The following is a 20,401-nucleotide window of genomic DNA, read 5'->3' as shown; positions in this document are numbered from 1 at the left end:
TCACTCAATTTTGATTTGATTAAGACATTAATTACTTAAAAATGAAAAAAAAAAATGCAAACAAAACCAAACATTTCATGCCAGACTTTATGAGGCTGTGCTTTCCCTTTTGGGCCCAGGTTTATCAGAAACACTTTCCACCCACAACAGCACCCCTGTCTTTAAGGCTTAAACAGCAAATCCAGTATAAAATCACTGTTTTTTTTTCTTTCTTTTTTTTTTTTAAATGTGTGTGTTTAGATGTCAGGGAGGTAGCTGTGACTCCCTGGATGACAGTCATTATAGTTTCCAGGAATATTTGTTTGGGGAATTGTTTTTTAAATATGACTTTGTTGACAATGGATGATGAAATGTCAAGCACTGGCTGAAATGTATACTTTAATATTGAAAATTGTACAAAATATGACACTAGATTCTGCACGCACTGTTAAATATCATATACAAGCTTTCAGTTATCACAAAAACACTCTTTTAACTTATTCATTTTCAGCACATTATGGCACTGAGAGCATTAACTCACAAAAAGAGCACATGCACATCTTACAGAGTCAAGAATAACATAAACGTAACCAAAACACTGCAATACAAATGTATGATTTATCATGTAAACCCTAAGAAAAATCCATTAACGAAATAAAAGCATCAGTCATTTTTGCATTTATTTTCAGTTTTCGTATTAGAGTTTGCAGAGCAGACAGGACAAAGTGTGAAAAATAAAGGTGTGTTTTTAAGTTCTAGCAGTATATTTCCTTCAGCTATCCAGTGTCCACGTGGGCACAGACAAACAGACTGAAACTCAGAACATTATGTGCACAAAGCCTGAGCTTCAGCCGGCTAATGCTCCAAGAATCCCACATGGCATGACAAGCATCCAGCTCTCCAAATATTTTCCTCCGTGCAGGCTGGTCTGGTTTTGTTTCTGATGTTTCTGCATGTCATGTGTTTCCAGAGGCAGTCATGTGTCCTCACAGCATCGTGCACAACACTTTGAATGCACCATCATGCACCAACAGCCCTCCTGGCTACATTATTCGTCACTTGCCTGCTTTTTCTGGTGAAAAGCCTAACCAGTCGATCTTTTATGACTTGAATACTCAAACCGTAGATTACCGGATTAAAAATGGGCGGAAATATCAAAAAATACAGTGATAAAAACAGCCTGATTTGGTAAGGAAGGTGCTTAATGTTGAATCGACTTTGTGCTATTTCTATAAAGCACCCGATGGAGAAGTTAGTTATTGCGAGCAGGTGGGGGGTGCAGGTCCGGAGGGCCTTGAGCTTGGATTTGCTAAATGACAGCACACATATCCTCAGGATGTGTACATATGTATAAAAGATGATGAAAATCTGTGGAAGTGAGTACAGAGCCGCAGATAATAGGCCAACAATGTTAGCAACAGATGTGTCTGAACAGGCAAGTTTCACCAGTGCGTAATTCATACAGTACACCTTTTCCATGGTTCTCTCACAAAACTGCAGCCGAAGAGTGAAAATCAAAACGATGAGAAATGCCAGCATGGGGTACAACCATGTAAAAACAATGACTTTAACAAGCTTCTGTGACATGATGGTGCGATAAAGCAGCGGATAACAAATGGCCACATACCTGTCATAACTCATAGCTGCTAGAATTGTGAATTCAGTCATGCCATATGTGTGCACGGCATAGATCTGTGTCTGACAGAAAGGAAGAGATATCTCATACGAGTGTGACAGCAAGTTGCTCAGTAATGCAGGCAGTAAGGCAGTGCTCCCATACAGACCATTCACAGCCAGGTTACACAGCAGAAAAAACATTGGCTCATGCAGAGTTTTTTCACAATAGACCACTCCGATCAACACTACATTTTCAGCAACTATGGTTACGTATGTGATCAGGAAAATGCAGAAGTACACCAACTTCAGGTCCTCCATTCCATGGTAGTCGGACAGATGAATAAATGTCACCTCAGAGAAATTTTTCATGGCAACACAAATCTTTCACAAAGCATCTGAGTCATGCAGAACATACAGCACATTACTGCACAATCTGAGGTGAGGTGTGTGTCACCTGTGTGTTTTTGGACTGCACTGATCAGCTTGAATACTGTCCTGTTATTATCGGCCAGTGCTATTGATCATCATCGCTCTCATTATAAGGAGCTTTCTAATTTCTTCCACGGGGGAAAACTGACCGCTAATGAGCTTGTTTATTCATACCTGTCTATGTTGTTCATATCTAGTGCATGTATGCAAACTGTGTGATTGTCATCTCATTTTGTTTGATTTGTGTTAATTATATTGAAGCCTATATTTAGAAAAACAAGTCAAGAGCTGTGTAATATCTGTCCACAGGCCTTGGACATGACTGAGCTAAGCTATAGCACACCAAACCAAAATGCTACAACATGAGATGAACTAAACTAAAATATGACATTATGTCAGGGACCAACCTGACAGGTATTTATTTATTTATTTTCAAAATAAGGGGTTTTATATGACCAAAAATACTTTGACTTGGTACTCATGACATAATTGACTTGAAATTAAGTCAAAACGACTTGACTTGTTTAACATTTCGTTTAAAAAATAAATGTATAAATAAATCAGACAGCCTGTTGAAAAGTTGCCTGCAAACATGGCAACCCCCTGCAGCGAGTTGCAGACCAGCAGAGGCCAACGCACGAGCCAGCTAGCATGGCGGGAACAAGCAGGAATGATAAAACCTGGATTCGGGGATTTTGTTGTTAATGGCGGCTTTTGTTTTTGTGTCAGCGACTACCTGGTCACATTGACTTACACATCTTTGCAATATAAGGAGAGCTGTTAGTTTGTTGCCAGCGCACAGAGGATAAATCCTCACGTTCAGCTGTCTGCTAATGCTAACATCCAACTGTTGACCAAAACGCCGTGGATGTATTATAGGGAAGCGTTCTGGATACAGCATGGATGTGTTAATATAGGGAAGTCTGGATACAGACCGATTTATAATAGATCCATGATACAGATGGCAAAATCTTGTGCAGCGTAAACATCAAAACTTCCGGCCCAAGAACGACCCGATGCTTCAAAGTAAAAGCACGGTGAGTTCAGCTTTTATTTATTTATTTCTAACAATACTAAAATAGAACTGTATCTAACTTCATTTTAACATTATTTTATGAAACTGTATGATACCATTAGTTCATTTAACTTCATTATATGACAGTTGCTACTTTATTGTAACTAAAGTTTTTTCATAACTTTGTATTTTAGAACATTAGTTTAGAGGGGATTTCAAAATATTGAGGTATATATCATATGCATCCCGATAATTTGAAAGCCATATCACCCAGCTGTATTGTCAGCTTACTGAATAATCAAAAAGGACTAATGACTCCAAAAACCCTGAAATGATTTAGCATTTCGCACCTCTGGCTCCATAACTCAGCGAGGAGAACATTAACCATAAAGTATGCACTATTTAGTTAAAGATTTAACATTAAATAACCCTACTGCACTAAAGGTTTTGCAGGAGGATTGCTTACATTTAAATCAGCTTGTGGCTGCAGGTGCCATCATTGCAATGAGCTGAACTGAAACCAAAAACTGAAACCAAGCAGCCTTTGCTTTGTTTGGATTTGGCATTAAGTTGTACACTGTCACTACATAAAGGCCTATATACATAAGTACTGACAGGTACTTAGCCAAATTATTTTCTGTTTCTGTTCCTCTTCCTGTTGTGTTATATAATTTCACAAGTTGGTATGGCGGTTAGATTTTGTCTTAATCAGTTTCATTTGTGTTTCTGAGATGCTAAAGATCTGCTGTGTTCTTGTGGTTAGGATAAATTTTGCAGAAAAATCTGCAAAAGTGCATCTGCAGCTTTTTCCATAGTTTGTTCTAAAAGCAGGCAGCGCAGATCCATCCACAGCGACAGCAGGGTCATCTGATTTAGAGAAAAACAGGCTGTGTTCAAAGTTGAACCCACCCACACACAGTAGTGTTATTTTAAGTTTGGGTGCTGGCATGATGCCACTGATGCACTGTAGTGTGCAGCAGGACACTCAGTGCAGAGAGGAATACCCTGAGCACAGAGATTACATCTGTCTCCTCCACAGAAGAATAACCCTTCAGTTTTTCTGACGGACGAATTAAAAGCTATTTTGGATGTACACAACATTTTGTTATGCATGATTAAAGGACATGTTTGTACAGGGTGTTAAGCTTATATATAAATATATATTTAATATTACTACAACAACAATGACTACACAATGTTTTGGGGTACTTATACAAAATCGTAAATCAAGTGCTGTGCCTCAGTGATTGTGAATGTACATTGTACTTTTCCAAGAGAAACGAGAAAAGATATAGGAAGCAAGCTATTCCTCAACACAGGAGCACAAGAATTTAACGCTTGGCAATAATGAACTAGTATTGTAAATTACAAAGGTGTGATCAGAATAGTTGTCTATTTTTGTATGCATGCCGTCTACCTAATTGTTTGTAAAACAGTTTTGTATTTTGAAGTGCGTTCGGTCCGGCGAATACTGGTGTCTACTCCTTCCTCCAACCGCATTGTGTTTTTAAGACTTATTTTACAATTTGCCCCTGGAAATTGCAGAAGTTGATTTTTTTAAGTGTTAAGAGGAATAACTGTATTTATTAAGTGTTTAATGTACAAGCATGCTTTGTATAACTAAAACACATTACCATGCCATTGGAAATTGACTGACATTGCACAAGTGTGCCACATTGTAGCTACATTACTTTTTTATTGAATAAAGTATGGCATGGGCACACATAAGTAGACCCATTGTCATGTTTTATTTTTTTCTCAATCAAATGTATGTGAGTATTTTTAGACACTACTCCTATCAGAGAGAGCAACAAAGGCTGACTCAGAGGATTGTCCTAATATATGATACACATGCCCTCATTGTGATGAAGCCTCAGGCATTTTTACTCTGTAGGGTATGATAAATGATATGATCCGCAAAGAATAACGCAGAGGAGGATCTGCCCAGGCAACAGTGTAAGAAAAGACGAGCAACAGGGATAAATCTTTCTGCTTTTACTGGTTTAAATCATCCAGCCTCCACCCCCGTTAACTAGGACTTTCTAATGCACCGAGAAACATGCCACCCCCCAAAATCTCAACTTTCAACACCTTTTCCATTTGTTTTTGACACATATTCCACTACTATCACACTATCCACATCCTGCCGCCTCAATCAAATCCCCCAAATTTCACTCCCACAATATAAGTCTCCGCTCACTCTTGCTATGGCTCAATGAGTCAGTTTTCATTTTCTTTAGTTTCTCATCCGATCTCCCACTTCCACATTCAAAAACCTCAGCGTCCTTCTCCATTTACACCATCCTTGCACCGCCGTCAGATTTTGGCAGGGGTGGATTTTGCGCTTGAGAGATTCCACAATTTGTTTTTTTTTTTTTTAAATAAAAAGTTAAATCTTTATCCTGATTGGTTATTCAGTCAATTTTGATTTGATTAAGGAATGAATTACTTAAAAATGAAAAAAAAAATGCAAACAAAACCAAACATTTCATGCCAGACTTTATGAGGCTGTGCTTTCTCTTTTGGGCCCAGGTTTATCAGAAACACTTTCCACCCACAACAGCACCCCTGTCTTTAAGGCTTAAACAGCAAATCCAGTATAAAATCACTGTTTTTTTTTCTTTCTTTTTTTTTTTTTAAATGTGTGTGTTTAGATGTCAGGGAGGTAGCTGTGACTCCCTAGACGACAGTCATTATAGTTTCCAGGAATGTTTGTTTGGGGAATTGTTTTTTAAATATGACTTTGTTGACAATGGATGATGAAATGTCAAGCACTGGCTGAAATGTATACTTTAATATTGAAAATTGTACAAAATATGACACTAGATTCTGCACGCACTGTTAAATATCATATACAAGCTTTCAGTTATCACAAAAACACTCTTTTAACTTATTCATTTTCAGCACATTATGGCACTCAGAGCATTAACTCACAAAAAGAGCACATGCACATCTTACAGAGTCAAGAATAACATAAACGTAACCAAAACACTGCAATACAAATGTATGATTTATCATGTAAACCCTAAGAAAAATCCATTAACGAAATAAAAGCATCAGTCATTTTTGCATTTATTTTCAGTTTTCATATTAGAGTTTGCAGAGCAGACAGGACAAAGTGTGAAAAATAAAGGTGTGTTTTTAAGTTCTAGCAGTATATTTCCTTCAGCTATCCAGTGTCCATGTGGGCACAGACAAACAGATTGAAACTCAGAACATTATGTGCACAAAGCCTGAGCTTCAGCCGGCTAATGCTCCAAGAATCCCACATGGCATGACAAGCATCCAGCTCTCCAAATATTTTCCTCCGTGCAGGCTGGTCTGGTTTTGTTTCTGATGTTTCTGCATGTCATGTGTTTCCAGAGACAGTCATGTGTCCTCACAGCATCGTGCACAACACTTTGAATGCACTATCATGCACCAACAGCCCTCCTGGCTACATTATTCGTCACTTGCCTGCTTTTTCTGGTGAAAAGCCTAACCAGTCGATCTTTTATGACTTGAATACTCAAACCGTAGATTACCGGATTAAAAATGGGCGGAAATATCAAAAAATACAGTGATAAAAACAGCCTGATTTGGTAAGGTAGGTGATTAATGTTAAATCGACTTTGTGCTATTTCTATAAAGCACCCGATGGAGTAGTTAGTTATTGCGAGCAGGTGGGGGGTGCAGGTCCGGAGGGCCTTGAGCTTGGATTTGCTAAATGACAGCACACATATCCTCAGGATGTGTACATATGTATAAAAGATGATGAAAATCTGTGGAAGTGAGTACAGAGCCACAGATAATAGGCCAACAATGTTAGCAACAGATGTGTCTGAACAGGCAAGTTTCACCAGTGCGTAATTCATACAGTACACCTTTTCCATGGTTCTCTCACAAAACTGCAGCCGAAGAGTGAAAATCAAAACGATGAAAAATGCCAGCATGGGGTACAACCATGTAAAAACAATGACTTTAACAAGCTTCTGTGACATGATGGTGCGATAAAGCAGCGGATAACAAATGGCCACATACCTGTCATAACTCATAGCTGCTAGAATTGTGAATTCAGTAATGGCATATGTGTGCACGGCATAGATCTGTGTCTGACAGAAAGGAAGAGATATCTCATACGAGTGTGACAGCAAGTTGCTCAGTAATGCAGGCAGTAAGGCAGTGCTCCCATACAGACCATTCACAGCCAGGTTACACAGCAGAAAAAACATTGGCTCATGCAGAGTTTTTTCACAATAGACCACTCCGATCAACACTACATTTTCAGCAACTATGGTTACGTATGTGATCAGGAAAATGCAGAAGTACACCAACTTCAGGTCCTCCATTCCATGGTAGTCGGACAGATGAATAAATGTCACCTCAGAGAAATTTTTCATGGCAACACAAATCTTTCACAAAGCATCTGAGTCATGCAGAACATACAGCACATTACTGCACAATCTGAGGTGAGGTGTGTGTCACCTGTGTGTTTTTGGACTGCACTGATGAGCTTTTATACTGTCCTGTTATTATCGGCCAGTGTTATTGATCATCATCACTCTCATTAGGAGGAGCTTTCTAATTTCTTCCACGGGGAAAAACTGACCGCTAATGAGCTTGTTTATCTGTACATGTCTATGTTGTTCATATCTAGTGCATGTCTGCAAACTGTGTGATTGTCATCTCATTTTGTTTGATTTGTGTTAATTATATTGAAGCCTATATTTAGAAAAACAAGTCAAGAGCTGAGTAATATCTGTCCACAGGCCTTGGACATGACTGAGCTAAGCTATAGCACACCAAACCAAAATGCTACAACATGAGATGAACTAAACTAAAATATGACATTATATCAGGGACCAACCTGACAGGTATTTATTTATTTATTTTCAAAATAAGGGGTTTTATATGACCAAAAATACTTTGACTTGGTACTCATGACATAATTGACTTGGAATTAAGTCAAAACGACTTGACTTGTTTAATTTAAGATTTAAAAATAAATGTATAAATAAATCAGACAGCCTGTTGAAAAGTTGCCTGCAAACATGGCAACCCCCTGCAGCGAGTTGCAGACCAGCAGAGGCCAACGCACGAGCCAGCTAGCATGGCGGGAACAAGCAGGAATGATAAAACCTGGATTCGGGGATTTTGTTGTTAATGGCGGCTTTTGTTTTTGTGTCAGCGACTACCTGGTCACATTGACTTACACATCTTTGCAATATAAGGAGAGCTGTTAGTTTGTTGCCAGCGCACAGAGGATAAATCCTCACGTTCAGCTGTCTGCTAATGCTAACATCCAACTGTTGACCAAAACGCCGTGGATGTATTATAGGGAAGCGTGCTGGATACAGCATGGATGTGTTAATATAGGGAAGTCTGGATACAGACCGATTTATAATAGATCCATGATACAGATGGCAAAATCTTGTGCAGCGTAAACATCAAAACTTCCGGCCCAAGAACGACCCGATGCTTCAAAGTAAAAGCACGGTGAGTTCAGCTTTTATTTATTTATTTCTAACAATACTAAAATAGAACTGTATCTAACTTCATTTTAACATTATTTTATGAAACTGTATGATACCATTAGTTCATTTAACTTCATTATATGACAGTTGCTACTTTATTGTAACTAAAGTTTTTTCATAACTTTGTATTTTAGAACATTAGTTTAGAGGGGATTTCAAAATATCGAGGTATATATCGTATGTATCCCGATAATTTGAAAGCCATATCACCCAGCTGTATTGTCAGCTTACTGAATAATCAAAAAGGACTAATGACTCCAAAAACCCGGAAATGATTTAGCATTTCGCACCTCTGGTTCCATAACTCAGCGAGGAGAACATTAACCATAAAGTATGCACTATTTAGTTAAAGATTTAACATTAAATAACCCTCCTGCACAAAAGGTTTTGCAGGAGGATTGCTTACATTTAAATCAGCTTGTGGCTGCAGGTGCCATCATTGCAATGAGCCGAACTGAAACCAAAAACTGAAACCAAGCAGCCTTTGCTTTGTTTGGATTTGGCATTAAGTTGTACATTGTCACTACATAAAGGCCTATATACATAAGTACTGACAGGTACTTAGCCAAATTATTTTCTGTTTCTGTTCCTCTTCCTGTTGTGTTATATAGTTTCACAAGTTGGTATGGCGGTTAGATTTTGTCTTAATCAGTTTCATTTGTGTTTCTGAGATGCTAAAGATCTGCTGTGTTCTTGTGGTTAGGATAAATTTTGCAGAAAAATCTGCAAAAGTGCATCTGCAGCTTTTTCCATAGTTTGTTCTAAAAGCAGGCAGCGCAGATCCATCCACAGCGACAGCAGGGTCATCTGATTTAGAGAAAAACAGGCTGTGTTCAAAGTTGAACCCACCCACACACAGTAGTGTTATTTTAAGTTTGGGCGCTGGCATGATGCCACTGACGCACTGTAGTGTGCAGCAGGACACTCAGTGCAGAGAGGAATACCCTGAGCACAGAGATTACATCTGTCTCCTCCACAGAAGAATAACCCTTCAGTTTTTCTGACGGACGAATTAAAAGCTATTTTGGATGTACACAACATTTTGTTATGCATGATTAAAGGACATGTTTGTACAGGGTGTTAAGCTTATATATAAATATATATTTAATATTACTACAACAACAGTGACTACACAATGTTTTGGGGTACTTATACAAAATTGTAAATCAAGTGCTGTGCCTCAGTGATTGTGAATGTACATTGTACTTTTCCAAGAGAAACGAGAAAAGATATAGGAAGCAAGCTATTCCTCAACACAGGAGCACAAGAATTTAACGCTTGGCAATAATGAACTAGTATTGTAAATTACAAAGGTGTGATCAGAATAGTTGTCTATTTTTGTATGCATGCCGTCTACCTAATTGTTTATAAAACAGTTTTGTATTTTGAAGTGCGTTCGGTCCGGCGAATACTGGTGTCTACTCCTTCCTCCAACCGCATTGTGTTTTTAAGACTTATTTTACAATTTGCCCCTGGAAATTGCAGAAGTTGATTTTTTGAAGTGTTAAGAGGAATAACTGTATTTATTAAGTGTTTAATGTACAAGCATGCTTTGTATAACTAAAACACATTACCATGCCATTGGAAATTGACTGACATTGCACAAGTGTGCCACATTGTAGCTACATTACTTTTTTATTGAATAAAGTATGGCATGGGCACACATAAGTAGACCCATTGTCATGTTTTATTTTTTTCTCAATCAAATGTATGTGAGTATTTTTAGACACTACTCCTATCAGAGAGAGCAACAAAGGCTGACTCAGAGGATTGTCCTAATATATGATACACATGCCCTCATTGTGATGAAGCCTCAGGCATTTTTACTCTGTAGGGTATGATAAATGATATGATCCGCAAAGAATAACGCGGAGGAGGATCTGCCCAGGCAACAGTGTAAGAAAAGACGAGCAACAGGGATAAATCTTTCTGCTTTTACTGGTTTAAATCATCCAGCCTCCACCCCCGTTAACTAGGGCTTTCTAATGCACTGAGAAACATGCCACCCCCCAAAATCTCAACTTTCAACACCTTTTCCATTTGTTTTTGACACATATTCCACTACTATCACACTATCCACATCCTGCCACCTCAATCAAATCCCCCAAATTTCACTCCCACAATATAAGTCTCCGCTCACTCTTGCTATGGCTCAATGAGTCAGTTTTCATTTTATTTAGTTTCTCATCTGATCTCCCGCTTCAACATTCAAAAACCTCAGCGTCCTTCTCCATTTACGCCATCCTCGCACCGCCGTCAGATTTTGTCAGGGGTGGATTAAACCATTTTGTGCTTGAGAGATTCCACAATTTGTTTTTTTTAAATAAAAGGTTAAATCTTTGTCCTGATTTGTTATTCAGTCAATTTTGATTTAATTAAGACATTAATTACTTAAAAATGAAAAAAAAAAATGCAAACAAAACCAAACATTTCGTGCCAGACTTTTTGAGGCTGTGCTTTCCCTTTTGGGCCCAGGTTTATCAGAAACACTTTCCACCCACAACAGCGCCCCTGTCTTTAAGGCTTAAACAGCAAATCCAGTACAAAATCAACATTTTTTTTCTTTCTTTTTTTTTTTAAATGTGTGTGTTTAGATGTCAGGGAGGTAGCTGTGACTCCCTGGATGACAGTCATTATAGTTTCCAGGAATGTTTGTTTGGGGAATTGTTTTTTAAACATGACTTTGTTGACAATGGATGATAAAATGTCAAGCACTGGCTGAAATGTATACTTTATAATCGAAAATTGTACAAAATATGACACTAGATTCTGCACGCACTGTTAAATATCATATACAAGCTTTCAGTTATCACAAAAACACTCTTTTAACTTATTCATTTTCAGCACATTATGGCACTCAGAGCATTAACTCACAAAAAGAGCACATGCACATCTTACAGAGTCAAGAATAACATAAACGTAACCAAAACACTGCAATACAAATGTATGATTTATCATGTAAACCCTAAGAAAAATCCATTAACGAAATAAAAGCATCAGTCATTTTTGCATTTATTTTCAGTTTTCATATTAGAGTTTGCAGAGCAGACAGGACAAAGTGTGAAAAATAAAGGTGTGTTTTTAAGTTCTAGCAGTATATTTCCTTCAGCTATCCAGTGTCCACGTGGGCACAGACAAACAGACTGAAACTCAGAACATTATGTGTACAAAGCCTGAGCTTCAGCCTGCTTCAGCCATGACAAGCACCCAGCTCTCCAAATATTTTCCTCCGTGCAGGCTGGTCTGGTTTTGTTTCTGATGTTTCTGCATGTCATGTGTTTCCAGAGACAGTCATGTGTCCTCACAGCATCGTGCACAACACTTTGAATGCACCATCATGCACCAACAGCCCTCCTGGCTACATTATTCGTCACTTGCCTGCTTTTTTTGGTGAAAAGCCTAACCAGTCGATCTTTTATGACTTGAATACTCAAACCGTAGATTACCGGATTAAAAATGGGTGGAAATATCAAAAAATACAGTGATAAAAACAGCCTGATTTGGTAAGGAAGGTGCTTAATGTTGAATCGACTTTGTGCTATTTCTAGAAAGCACCCGATGGAGTAGTTAGTTATTGCGAGCAGGTGGGGGGTGCAGGTCCGGAGGGCCTTGAGCTTGGATTTGCTAAATGACAGCACACATATCCTCAGGATGTGTACATATGTATAAAAGATGATGAAAATCTGTGGAAGTAAGTACAGCGCCACAGATACTAGGCCAACAATGTTAGCAACAGATGTGTCTGAACAGGCAAGTTTCACCAGTGCGTAATTCATACAGTACACCTTTTCCATGGTTCTCTCACAAAACTGCAGCCGAAGAGTGAAAATCAAAACGATGAAAAATGCCAGCATGGGGTACAACCATGTAAAAACAATGACTTTAACAAGCTTCTGTGACATGATGGTGCGATAAAGCAGCGGATAACAAATGGCCACATACCTGTCATAACTCATAGCTGCTAGAATTGTGAATTCAGTCATGGCATATGTGTGCACGGCATAGATCTGTGTCTGACAGAAAGGAAGAGATATCTCATACGAGTGTGACAGCAAGTTGCTCAGTAATGCAGGCAGTAAGGCAGTGCTCCCATACAGACCATTCACAGCCAGGTTACACAGCAGAAAAAACATTGGCTCATGCAGAGTTTTTTCACAATAGACCACTCCGATCAACACTACATTTTCAGCAACTATGGTTACGTATGTGATCAGGAAAATGCAGAAGTACACCAACTTCAGGTCCTCCATTCCATGGTAGTCGGACAGATGAATAAATGTCACCTCAGAGAAATTTTTCATGGCAACACAAATCTTTCACAAAGCATCTGAGTCATGCAGAACATACAGCACATTACTGCACAATCTGAGGTGAGGTGTGTGTCACCTGTGTGTTTTTTGACTACACTGATCAGCTTTTATACTGTCCTGTTATTATCGGCCAGCGTTATTGATCATCATCGCTCTCATTACGAGGAGCTTTCTAATTTCTTCCACGGGGGAAAACTGATCGCTAATGAGCTTGTTTATCTGTACATGTCTATGTTGTTCATATCTAGTGCATGTCTGCAAACTTTGTGATTGTCATCTCATCTTGTTTGATTTTTGTTAATTATATTGAAGCCTATATTTAGAAAAACAAGTCAAGGGCTGAGTAATATCTGTCCACAGGCCTTGGACATGACTGAGCTAAGCTATAGCACACCAAACCAAAATGCTACAACATGAGATGAACTAAACTAAAATATGATGTGGTGTATTATGCTCCGTTTCTTAAGGTTCCTATTTTGGTTGGGTAAGGAGGTCTCGAGGTCAAAGGTTTAGGGATGGTTCGGCCTGGAAGCCAAGTGTACAGAATACTGGCACCAGGCTTAAAGTAACATGGAATGAGGCTCCTTTCAAATAAGGAGATATTTGTGGGGTCTTGTGATTGATCACAGCAGGTGAGAAGTTGCTTTACTGACAAATGTATTGATGCCTGTACCTATATAAGAGACTTGTATGAGCTGTGAGAGAGAGATTCGCATTGGTCCTGAATCCTCTCCCAGGCAGACCATGGTGCCTGGTGGATGCTGAACTTTGTTGTAATACATTGATTATTATGCAACCAAGTCGGTGTCCGCGGAGGTTTCTTCATCTTCCACACATCATTGCTACTTAAGAAACAACTACAATGACATTATGTCAGGGACCAACCTCGCAGCCTTCAAGAGTCACAGGTATTTATTTATTTATTTTCAAAATAAGGGGTTTTATATGACCAAAAATACTTTGACTTGGTACTCATGACACAATTGACTTGGAATTAAGTTAAAACGACTTGACTTGTTTAATTTAAGATTTAAAAATAAATATATAAATAAATCAGACAGCCTATTGAAAAGTTACATGTTGCCTGCAAACATGGCAACCCCCTGCAGCGAGTTGCAGACCAGCAGAGGCCAACGCACGAGCCAGCTAGCATGGCGGGAACAAGCAGGAATGATAAAACCTGGATTCGGGGATTTTGTTGTTAATGGCGGCTTTTGTTTTTGTGTCAGCGACTACCTGGTCACATTGACTTACACATCTTTGCGATATATAGAGAGCTGTTAGTTTGTTGCCAGCGCACAGAGGATAAATCCTCACCTTCAGCTGTCTGCTAATGCTAACATCCAACTGTTGACCAAAACGCCGTGGATGTATTATAGGGAAGCGTTCTGGATACAGCATGGATGTGTTAATATAGGGAAGTCTGGATACAGACCGATTTATAATAGATCCATGATACAGATGGCAAAATCTTGTGCAGCGTAAACATCAAAACTTCCGGCCCAAGAACGACCCGATGCTTCAAAGTAAAAGCACGGTGAGTTCCGCTTTTATTTATTTATATATAACGATACTAAAATAGAACTGTATCTAACTTCATTTTAACATTATTTTATGAAACTGTATGATACCATTAGTTCATTTAACTTCATTATATGACAGTTGCTACTTTATTGTAACTAAAGTTTTTTCATAACTTCATTACCCAGCTGTATTGTCAGCTTACTGAATAATCAAAAAGGACTAATGACTCCTAAAACCCGGAAATGATTTAGCATTTCGCACCTCTGGCTCCATAACTCAGCGAGGAGAACATTAACCATAAAGTATGCACTATTTAGTTAAAGATTTAACATTAAATAACCCTCCTGCACTAAAGGTTTTGCAGGAGGATTGCTTACATTTAAATCAGCTTGTGGCTGCAGGTGCCATCATTGCAATGAGCTGAACTGAAACCAAAAACTGAAACCAAGCAGCCTTTGCTTTGTTTGGATTTGGCATTAAGTTGTACATTGTCACTACATAAAGGCCTATATACATAAGTACTGACAGGTACTTAGCCAAATTATTTTCTGTTTCTGTTCCTCTTCCTGTTGTGTTATATAATTTCACAAGTTGGTATGGCAGTTAGATTTTGTCTTAATCAGTTTCATTTGTGTTTCTGAGATGCTAAAGATCTGCTGTGTTCTTGTGGTTAGGATAAATTTTGCAGAAAAATCTGCAAAAGTGCATCTGCAGCTTTTTCCATAGTTTGTTCTAAAAGCAGGCAGCGCAGATCCATCCACAGCGACAGCAGGGTCATCTGATTTAGAGAAAAACAGGCTGTGTTCAAAGTTGAACCCACCCACACACAGTAGTGTTATTTTAAGTTTGGGCGCTGGCATGATGCCACTGACGCACTGTAGTGTGCAGCAGGACACTCAGTGCAGAGAGGAATACCCTGAGCACAGAGATTACATCTGTCTCCTCCACAGAAGAATAACCCTTCAGTTTTTCTTTAGTACAGCACAGAAAATATCCTAAACAAGCTGAAACCCTCATTACAGTGTTTCATTTCATCATCATCTTCACTGTCACTTTACCCATACCACATGCTCAGATTTAAATTTTTAATTAAAAAAAGTAACCATTACAACAGAAAATATCACAATGGTAACTTTTATTCATTGTATTGTATTTTTTTGTATTTTGAATATTTATTCTAGGCTGTTGCCGTAGGTTTTGGATTTGCACAGTTTATTGTTCATTATTTTATAATATGTGTAGGAGCCAAATATGCGTTAAGTGTCATATGGTTTCTGTGTGCTATTCACTGTTGTGAACACGGGGTGTCGCTGTAGTAGTACCAGCCTATGCGCACCTACAAAGGTAGGAGGAATCCTGTTGACGTCAGGTGTTGATCCCGGAAGGGCAAACGGTTTTTGACCGCTGTGGCGCTGACTGAGATTTTGCGGTGAAGCTGTGTGTTTGGTCTTCCATAGAGTTAGAGATGGTTATTGTTCATGATCAGTGCAACGGAAAGCAATAAAAGTATTGTCATGCTGCAACAAGAACTGCCTGTGGATTCTTGAAGAAGCAACACAGTCACAGTATCTCAAAAGCGAAGCGTGTCGACCAGGTCACGCCGGGGTAAGACACCTCAGTGGCTAGTAATAGGCTAGCTCCTTCAATGTGAATGATGTTTGATAGTTAGGAAATATACCACAAGCCTGCTCTTGTGTTTGTTAGTGTGAGCTCCAGCTGCTGCAAAAGTTACTGCAGACTATTAAATGAGAGACAAACATTGGACACTTAGCTGGACCTGAAATTAATAGTGCATGAGCCTGTGTTAAACTTCATAGACTGTAACTCTTCACAGCAGGTGGTTTCAGGCTTTGCAAATTAGTTTTTCTAATGCAACTATGCAAGAGTCATATGATAGAAATACAAATCCATTATTTAAATTTTTAATTTTTATAAATGAAAAGCATGCTTTGTGCTAAAAAATTCTTCTAGTTTTGAAGCTCTGCAGCCAGTGACACCCGACATGCATGAAAGTGACTCAAAAGATTAAAACAGACTTTTGGCAGATCTAGATATCATTCATCTGTGCTGTTACATGCAGTGTTGCATGACCTTTTTTAAAAGTGAATCTTGAACTGGCTGCTTTAACAAAATACTGCTCTGATCTTGTATTTCCTCTTGAAACACATATTTAAGTATTTATTCATGTTTTTGAGTTAATGATGATAAAATGAACCCCATAAAAATATACAGTATCTATACTTTTATTTCAGGTATAGGGCACACTTACAATTTGCAGAACAACAAATTACAATCAAATGTTCTGTTAAATGACACATGAAATTAAGAGGACAAGTAAAGAATTAGTGATTCCAACCTTCTGTGTCCGGTCTTTATGTTCTCATGAATTTTCAGCTTTCTGGCTGGTATTATTGTCTAAAACGCTTAAAACAATGTTATTTTAAACTTTCTAGAAGTGCAGGGAGACACGATAATGACATAAATGCACAATCATGCCTTACTGATAATCACCATAAAGTGCTGTCCTGTACAGTAAAATATTACACAGTATACTGTACACATTTCCATAATTTTTCTGACACTGAAAAGTATTTTCCACCATAATTATGTGTGAACTCAAAATCAATGAATGTAATCAAATTAAACAATAGTATATCGTATAGTGCTTAAAAATAAGCCTCTTTGTTTTCCATTTCCAAATTAAAAACCATGACTTTGGATGGCAAGATTTATTGTTTTATTCAGTTTATAATTACAGCCATTAAAATAAATATAAAGACCCAAATGATGGGAAAAAGGAAGGCAAAGCAAATACAATCCTGAATAAAAGTATACCCTCTGAAACACTAATAATTCTAAATGTCGGCAGAATAAAAAAAAATTGGTCTGTTTTTAAGATGCAGTCACTATCTTTACTAAATTTGTTGGCAGGATCTTGTATCTAACAAACAGTTTCAGTATGTGAACTCTTACTATTTGCGTACCCAGTCCATACATCACTGGGTTGGTAATAGGAGGAATGATGACAAAGTATAAAGACAGGAAGATCCGTGCCTTGATAGGAACATGACTCATATTAAATCTGGTTTGTATAATTTCAAAAAAGGAAGCGATAGTGTAGTTCAGCAAAGATAATAAATGTGGGACACATGTTTTAAAAGCGTTTCTTTGGGATGCTCTTGATAATTTCCTGCACTCTCTCAAAATCTGTGCATAAGAGAAAATCACCATCATAAACTGAGGCATGACCAAAAACATAATAAGCACAAGTCCCGTGATACTTATGTATGATGTGCTTGAACATGCATTTTTCACTAGTTCCATGTTCACACAGTATAATTTTGGCACCGCTTTGCCACAGAAACTCAGCTGTAAGGTTAGTGTGTAAAAACATCCAAACACAATGAGCGGGTACAGACCTGCTAATGCAACAAGCTTGCAAGTCTTTGCATTAGACATGATGCTGTGGTATTGCAGCGGGTGACAGATGGCAGCGTATCTGTCATATCCCATAATGGCTAAAATACAAAACTCAGCACTTGCGTATGTGTGCAGGAAATAGACTTGAGCTTTACACCAATTCACAGGTATCTCATGTGTGTCAGATAAAAGCACAGCCATCACTGAAGGAAACAACGCAGAACTGCCGTATATTTCATTGATGGATAACATGCAGGTGAAGACATTCATGGGTTGATGCAAGTCTTTGTTTTGGTGTATGACAGTAATGAGCAGTGAATTCAGAATGACTGTAACACAATAGAGCAGGAGGAAAACAGCAAATAGCCCGTGTTTGCTGTTTTCCAGGACGGCGTATGCAGTCATCGTGAATGTTAGCGCTGTCGTGTTCATGTTTCAGTTCAGTCCTGAAAAGAAAGACATTTGCGTTTTAACACACACACCAAATTCAGTATGACATACATTTATTTGTAATACGGTAAAAAAAACAAACAAAAAAACAACATCTTAGTATCAGTGAATGTGCAACTTCAGCTAGAATATAAATCCAACTTTTTAGGTTTTATGAGGCATTTGAGTCTAGGCTGCAGGCAAAGATTTCTCAACTATAAACCTATTTAATAAATACAGAGAGACAAACGCACACATTCAGAAACCCTTTAGTCTACAGTTACCTGCCTGATTGTCCTCTCCGTGCAGCCACCGCACAGTGACACAGCAGTGTGCCACCTCAGGCCTTTTAACACAGCTCAAGATGGACCACTAGCGTGTTTTTCATCAATTTGTCCCTTGTTACCACGGTTACCAAAGTTTTTGTACCTTCCTTGAACCACTTTACAATTGCAAATGTGATTGTTGATTGATGTAGATACCTTTGTAAAGGGTATACATACATATATAATTACAATACACTGTATATTTAAAGCGAGTTTTGGTGTGCACAGAGATTTTTCTTTAAATACCGTCGATGAAATATATGACGAAAATATGCGTTTCTAAAAATACCTGTGTACATGTAGACTAGGCCTTGGAGACTTATCCTTTTACAGTGTTGGTTTTTTGGAGTTGATTCATGTAAATGTGTCAAACCTTTTCAGTTTTGATACTTTTTTTGGTGTCTGTTTCTCTGTGACGCTCTGTTATAGGACAGCACATAAATGTTGAAGCACCCAATATTGTTTCCATGTTACAACTTAAAGCTCATGAACACACCAATATCTGAAGAACGACTATCAGAGAAGTATGTGAATGCAACATTGGCTGGTGGCTGGTGGAGCCGTAATTTGTGACAACAGCAAGTGGGTGAGTGGGGAACATCATGAGCACTCAGGCGTTTGACCCGTAACATACTGGACCCTTAAAAGAGGTGTTCAACAAAGATTAATTTGTTTATTTCTGCCCATCACTACTGAAGAAGTCCAGAAAAATTAGAGGCAAACATAGGTGGAGATTCATACTTAAAGTGCAGGCGAATTTTCAACGAAACATCACAGAAGACACAATCATTGCAGCGTCTTTTCTCAATCACCTGTGTGAGAGGGAAGCCAGAAAACTTTGACTAGCATCAGATGTTATTAGGGGAGATAAACTCATTTAAAGGGATAGCACAGCTGCATAACCGCAAATGCACCACGGATGGCACTAAATCTGAATGCATCCTTAATGCCATTTAGGATTCAGATCACAAAGAGCTGCCCCAGAACTGCTGTCTGTCCATTCAGCTGAGACAAGGCCTCTCAGAGGTAGAAAACTGAGCAAGACAGTCATGTTGTGTTTAAGTGACTGTAAGCTACGGAAATAACTGCCAGAGATTCCTGCCTGACTCCATAGCTGAAAAACAAACAGCACTTTGCAGTCCGGAATATTTCTTCTAAATGTTTCCCTTAAATTCGAAACTATTGTGTGACCTCTACTAATCAGATAAATCAGTAAAGAATTCTAATTTATGAAATGCCTCACACAGAAATTTGCTTTCAGCAGTGATGATGCAAGCCATAAACAGATAAGCACACTCATTAGAGGTCATTTGTCCACTTGGGGTTGCTATTCCTTTAGAAAGCAATTAGACACTGTGTTTTTCCACAGGTCAGGTGAGACCTCTTTGGACAGCACCTTGAGAATAGAGACCAGCGGAAAACAGTAATGACTTCCCTTTGGAGACACGCTGATGCAACACTGATGAAACTGTGTCTGAGGGGTCGCGACCTCTGAGCCAATGCAAAACACAGCAATAATTTGTTCAGGCATTTATTTCGCCTGATCGTACTTACAGCTGAGCTTTGGCCATTTTTTAACAATTTACAACTGTTTTTCTTGTTTTTACTTGCAATGTCTGAGTACATGTGAAGCTGATGTTGTGGCGAGCTTTTGATCCATCACTCCTTACCAAGTCATAAAATCACAGGCTTTATTTCTAAGCATGTAGAGGGGTCTGAAAGATGGACTGAGTTGCTCATTTCTATTTATTTTGATGAAAAGAAGCAAATCTGATGGTGAATCAGGTAAGGAGGACAAGGTTAAAATGAAGTGTGTCCTGGGAAAAGTGTGAAAGCTTG

The 20,401-nt window shown here is 38.5% G+C and overlaps 4 protein-coding genes across 4 annotated transcripts; all 4 read right to left on the bottom strand.

The window, feature by feature from the left end:
- Window positions 1-974: 974 nt before the first annotated feature.
- Window positions 975-2,405, bottom strand: LOC148187336 (olfactory receptor 52Z1P-like). Its single transcript, XM_088088654.1, has one exon. The coding sequence runs from the start codon at window positions 1,963-1,965 to the stop codon at window positions 1,000-1,002; it is 966 nt and encodes a 321-aa protein (XP_087944780.1). The 5' UTR covers window positions 1,966-2,405; the 3' UTR covers window positions 975-999.
- A 4,048-nt stretch (window positions 2,406-6,453) lies between these two features.
- Window positions 6,454-7,462, bottom strand: LOC121952783 (olfactory receptor 52Z1P-like). Its single transcript, XM_088088889.1, has one exon. The coding sequence runs from the start codon at window positions 7,417-7,419 to the stop codon at window positions 6,454-6,456; it is 966 nt and encodes a 321-aa protein (XP_087945015.1). The 5' UTR covers window positions 7,420-7,462.
- Window positions 7,463-11,888: 4,426 nt separating this feature from the next.
- LOC121939372 (olfactory receptor 52Z1P-like) lies at window positions 11,889-12,871 on the bottom strand. The gene has a single exon (XM_042482402.2). It carries the CDS (start codon window positions 12,852-12,854, stop codon window positions 11,889-11,891), a length of 966 nt encoding a protein of 321 aa, XP_042338336.2. The 5' UTR covers window positions 12,855-12,871.
- Window positions 12,872-16,608: 3,737 nt separating this feature from the next.
- LOC121952780 (olfactory receptor 52D1-like) lies at window positions 16,609-18,538 on the bottom strand. The gene has a single exon (XM_042499606.2). It carries the CDS (start codon window positions 18,237-18,239, stop codon window positions 17,280-17,282), a length of 960 nt encoding a protein of 319 aa, XP_042355540.2. The 5' UTR covers window positions 18,240-18,538; the 3' UTR covers window positions 16,609-17,279.
- Between the last annotated feature and the right edge of the window lie 1,863 nt (window positions 18,539-20,401).

This window comes from Plectropomus leopardus, chromosome 15, assembly GCF_026936395.1.
Source record: "Plectropomus leopardus strain MGB_pleo_1.0 chromosome 15, ASM2693639v1, whole genome shotgun sequence".
Taxonomy (NCBI): domain Eukaryota; kingdom Metazoa; phylum Chordata; class Actinopteri; order Perciformes; family Serranidae; genus Plectropomus; species Plectropomus leopardus.
The sequence above is the reverse complement of the archived record's forward strand: the minus strand, read 5'-3'. Positions and strand labels throughout refer to the sequence as shown.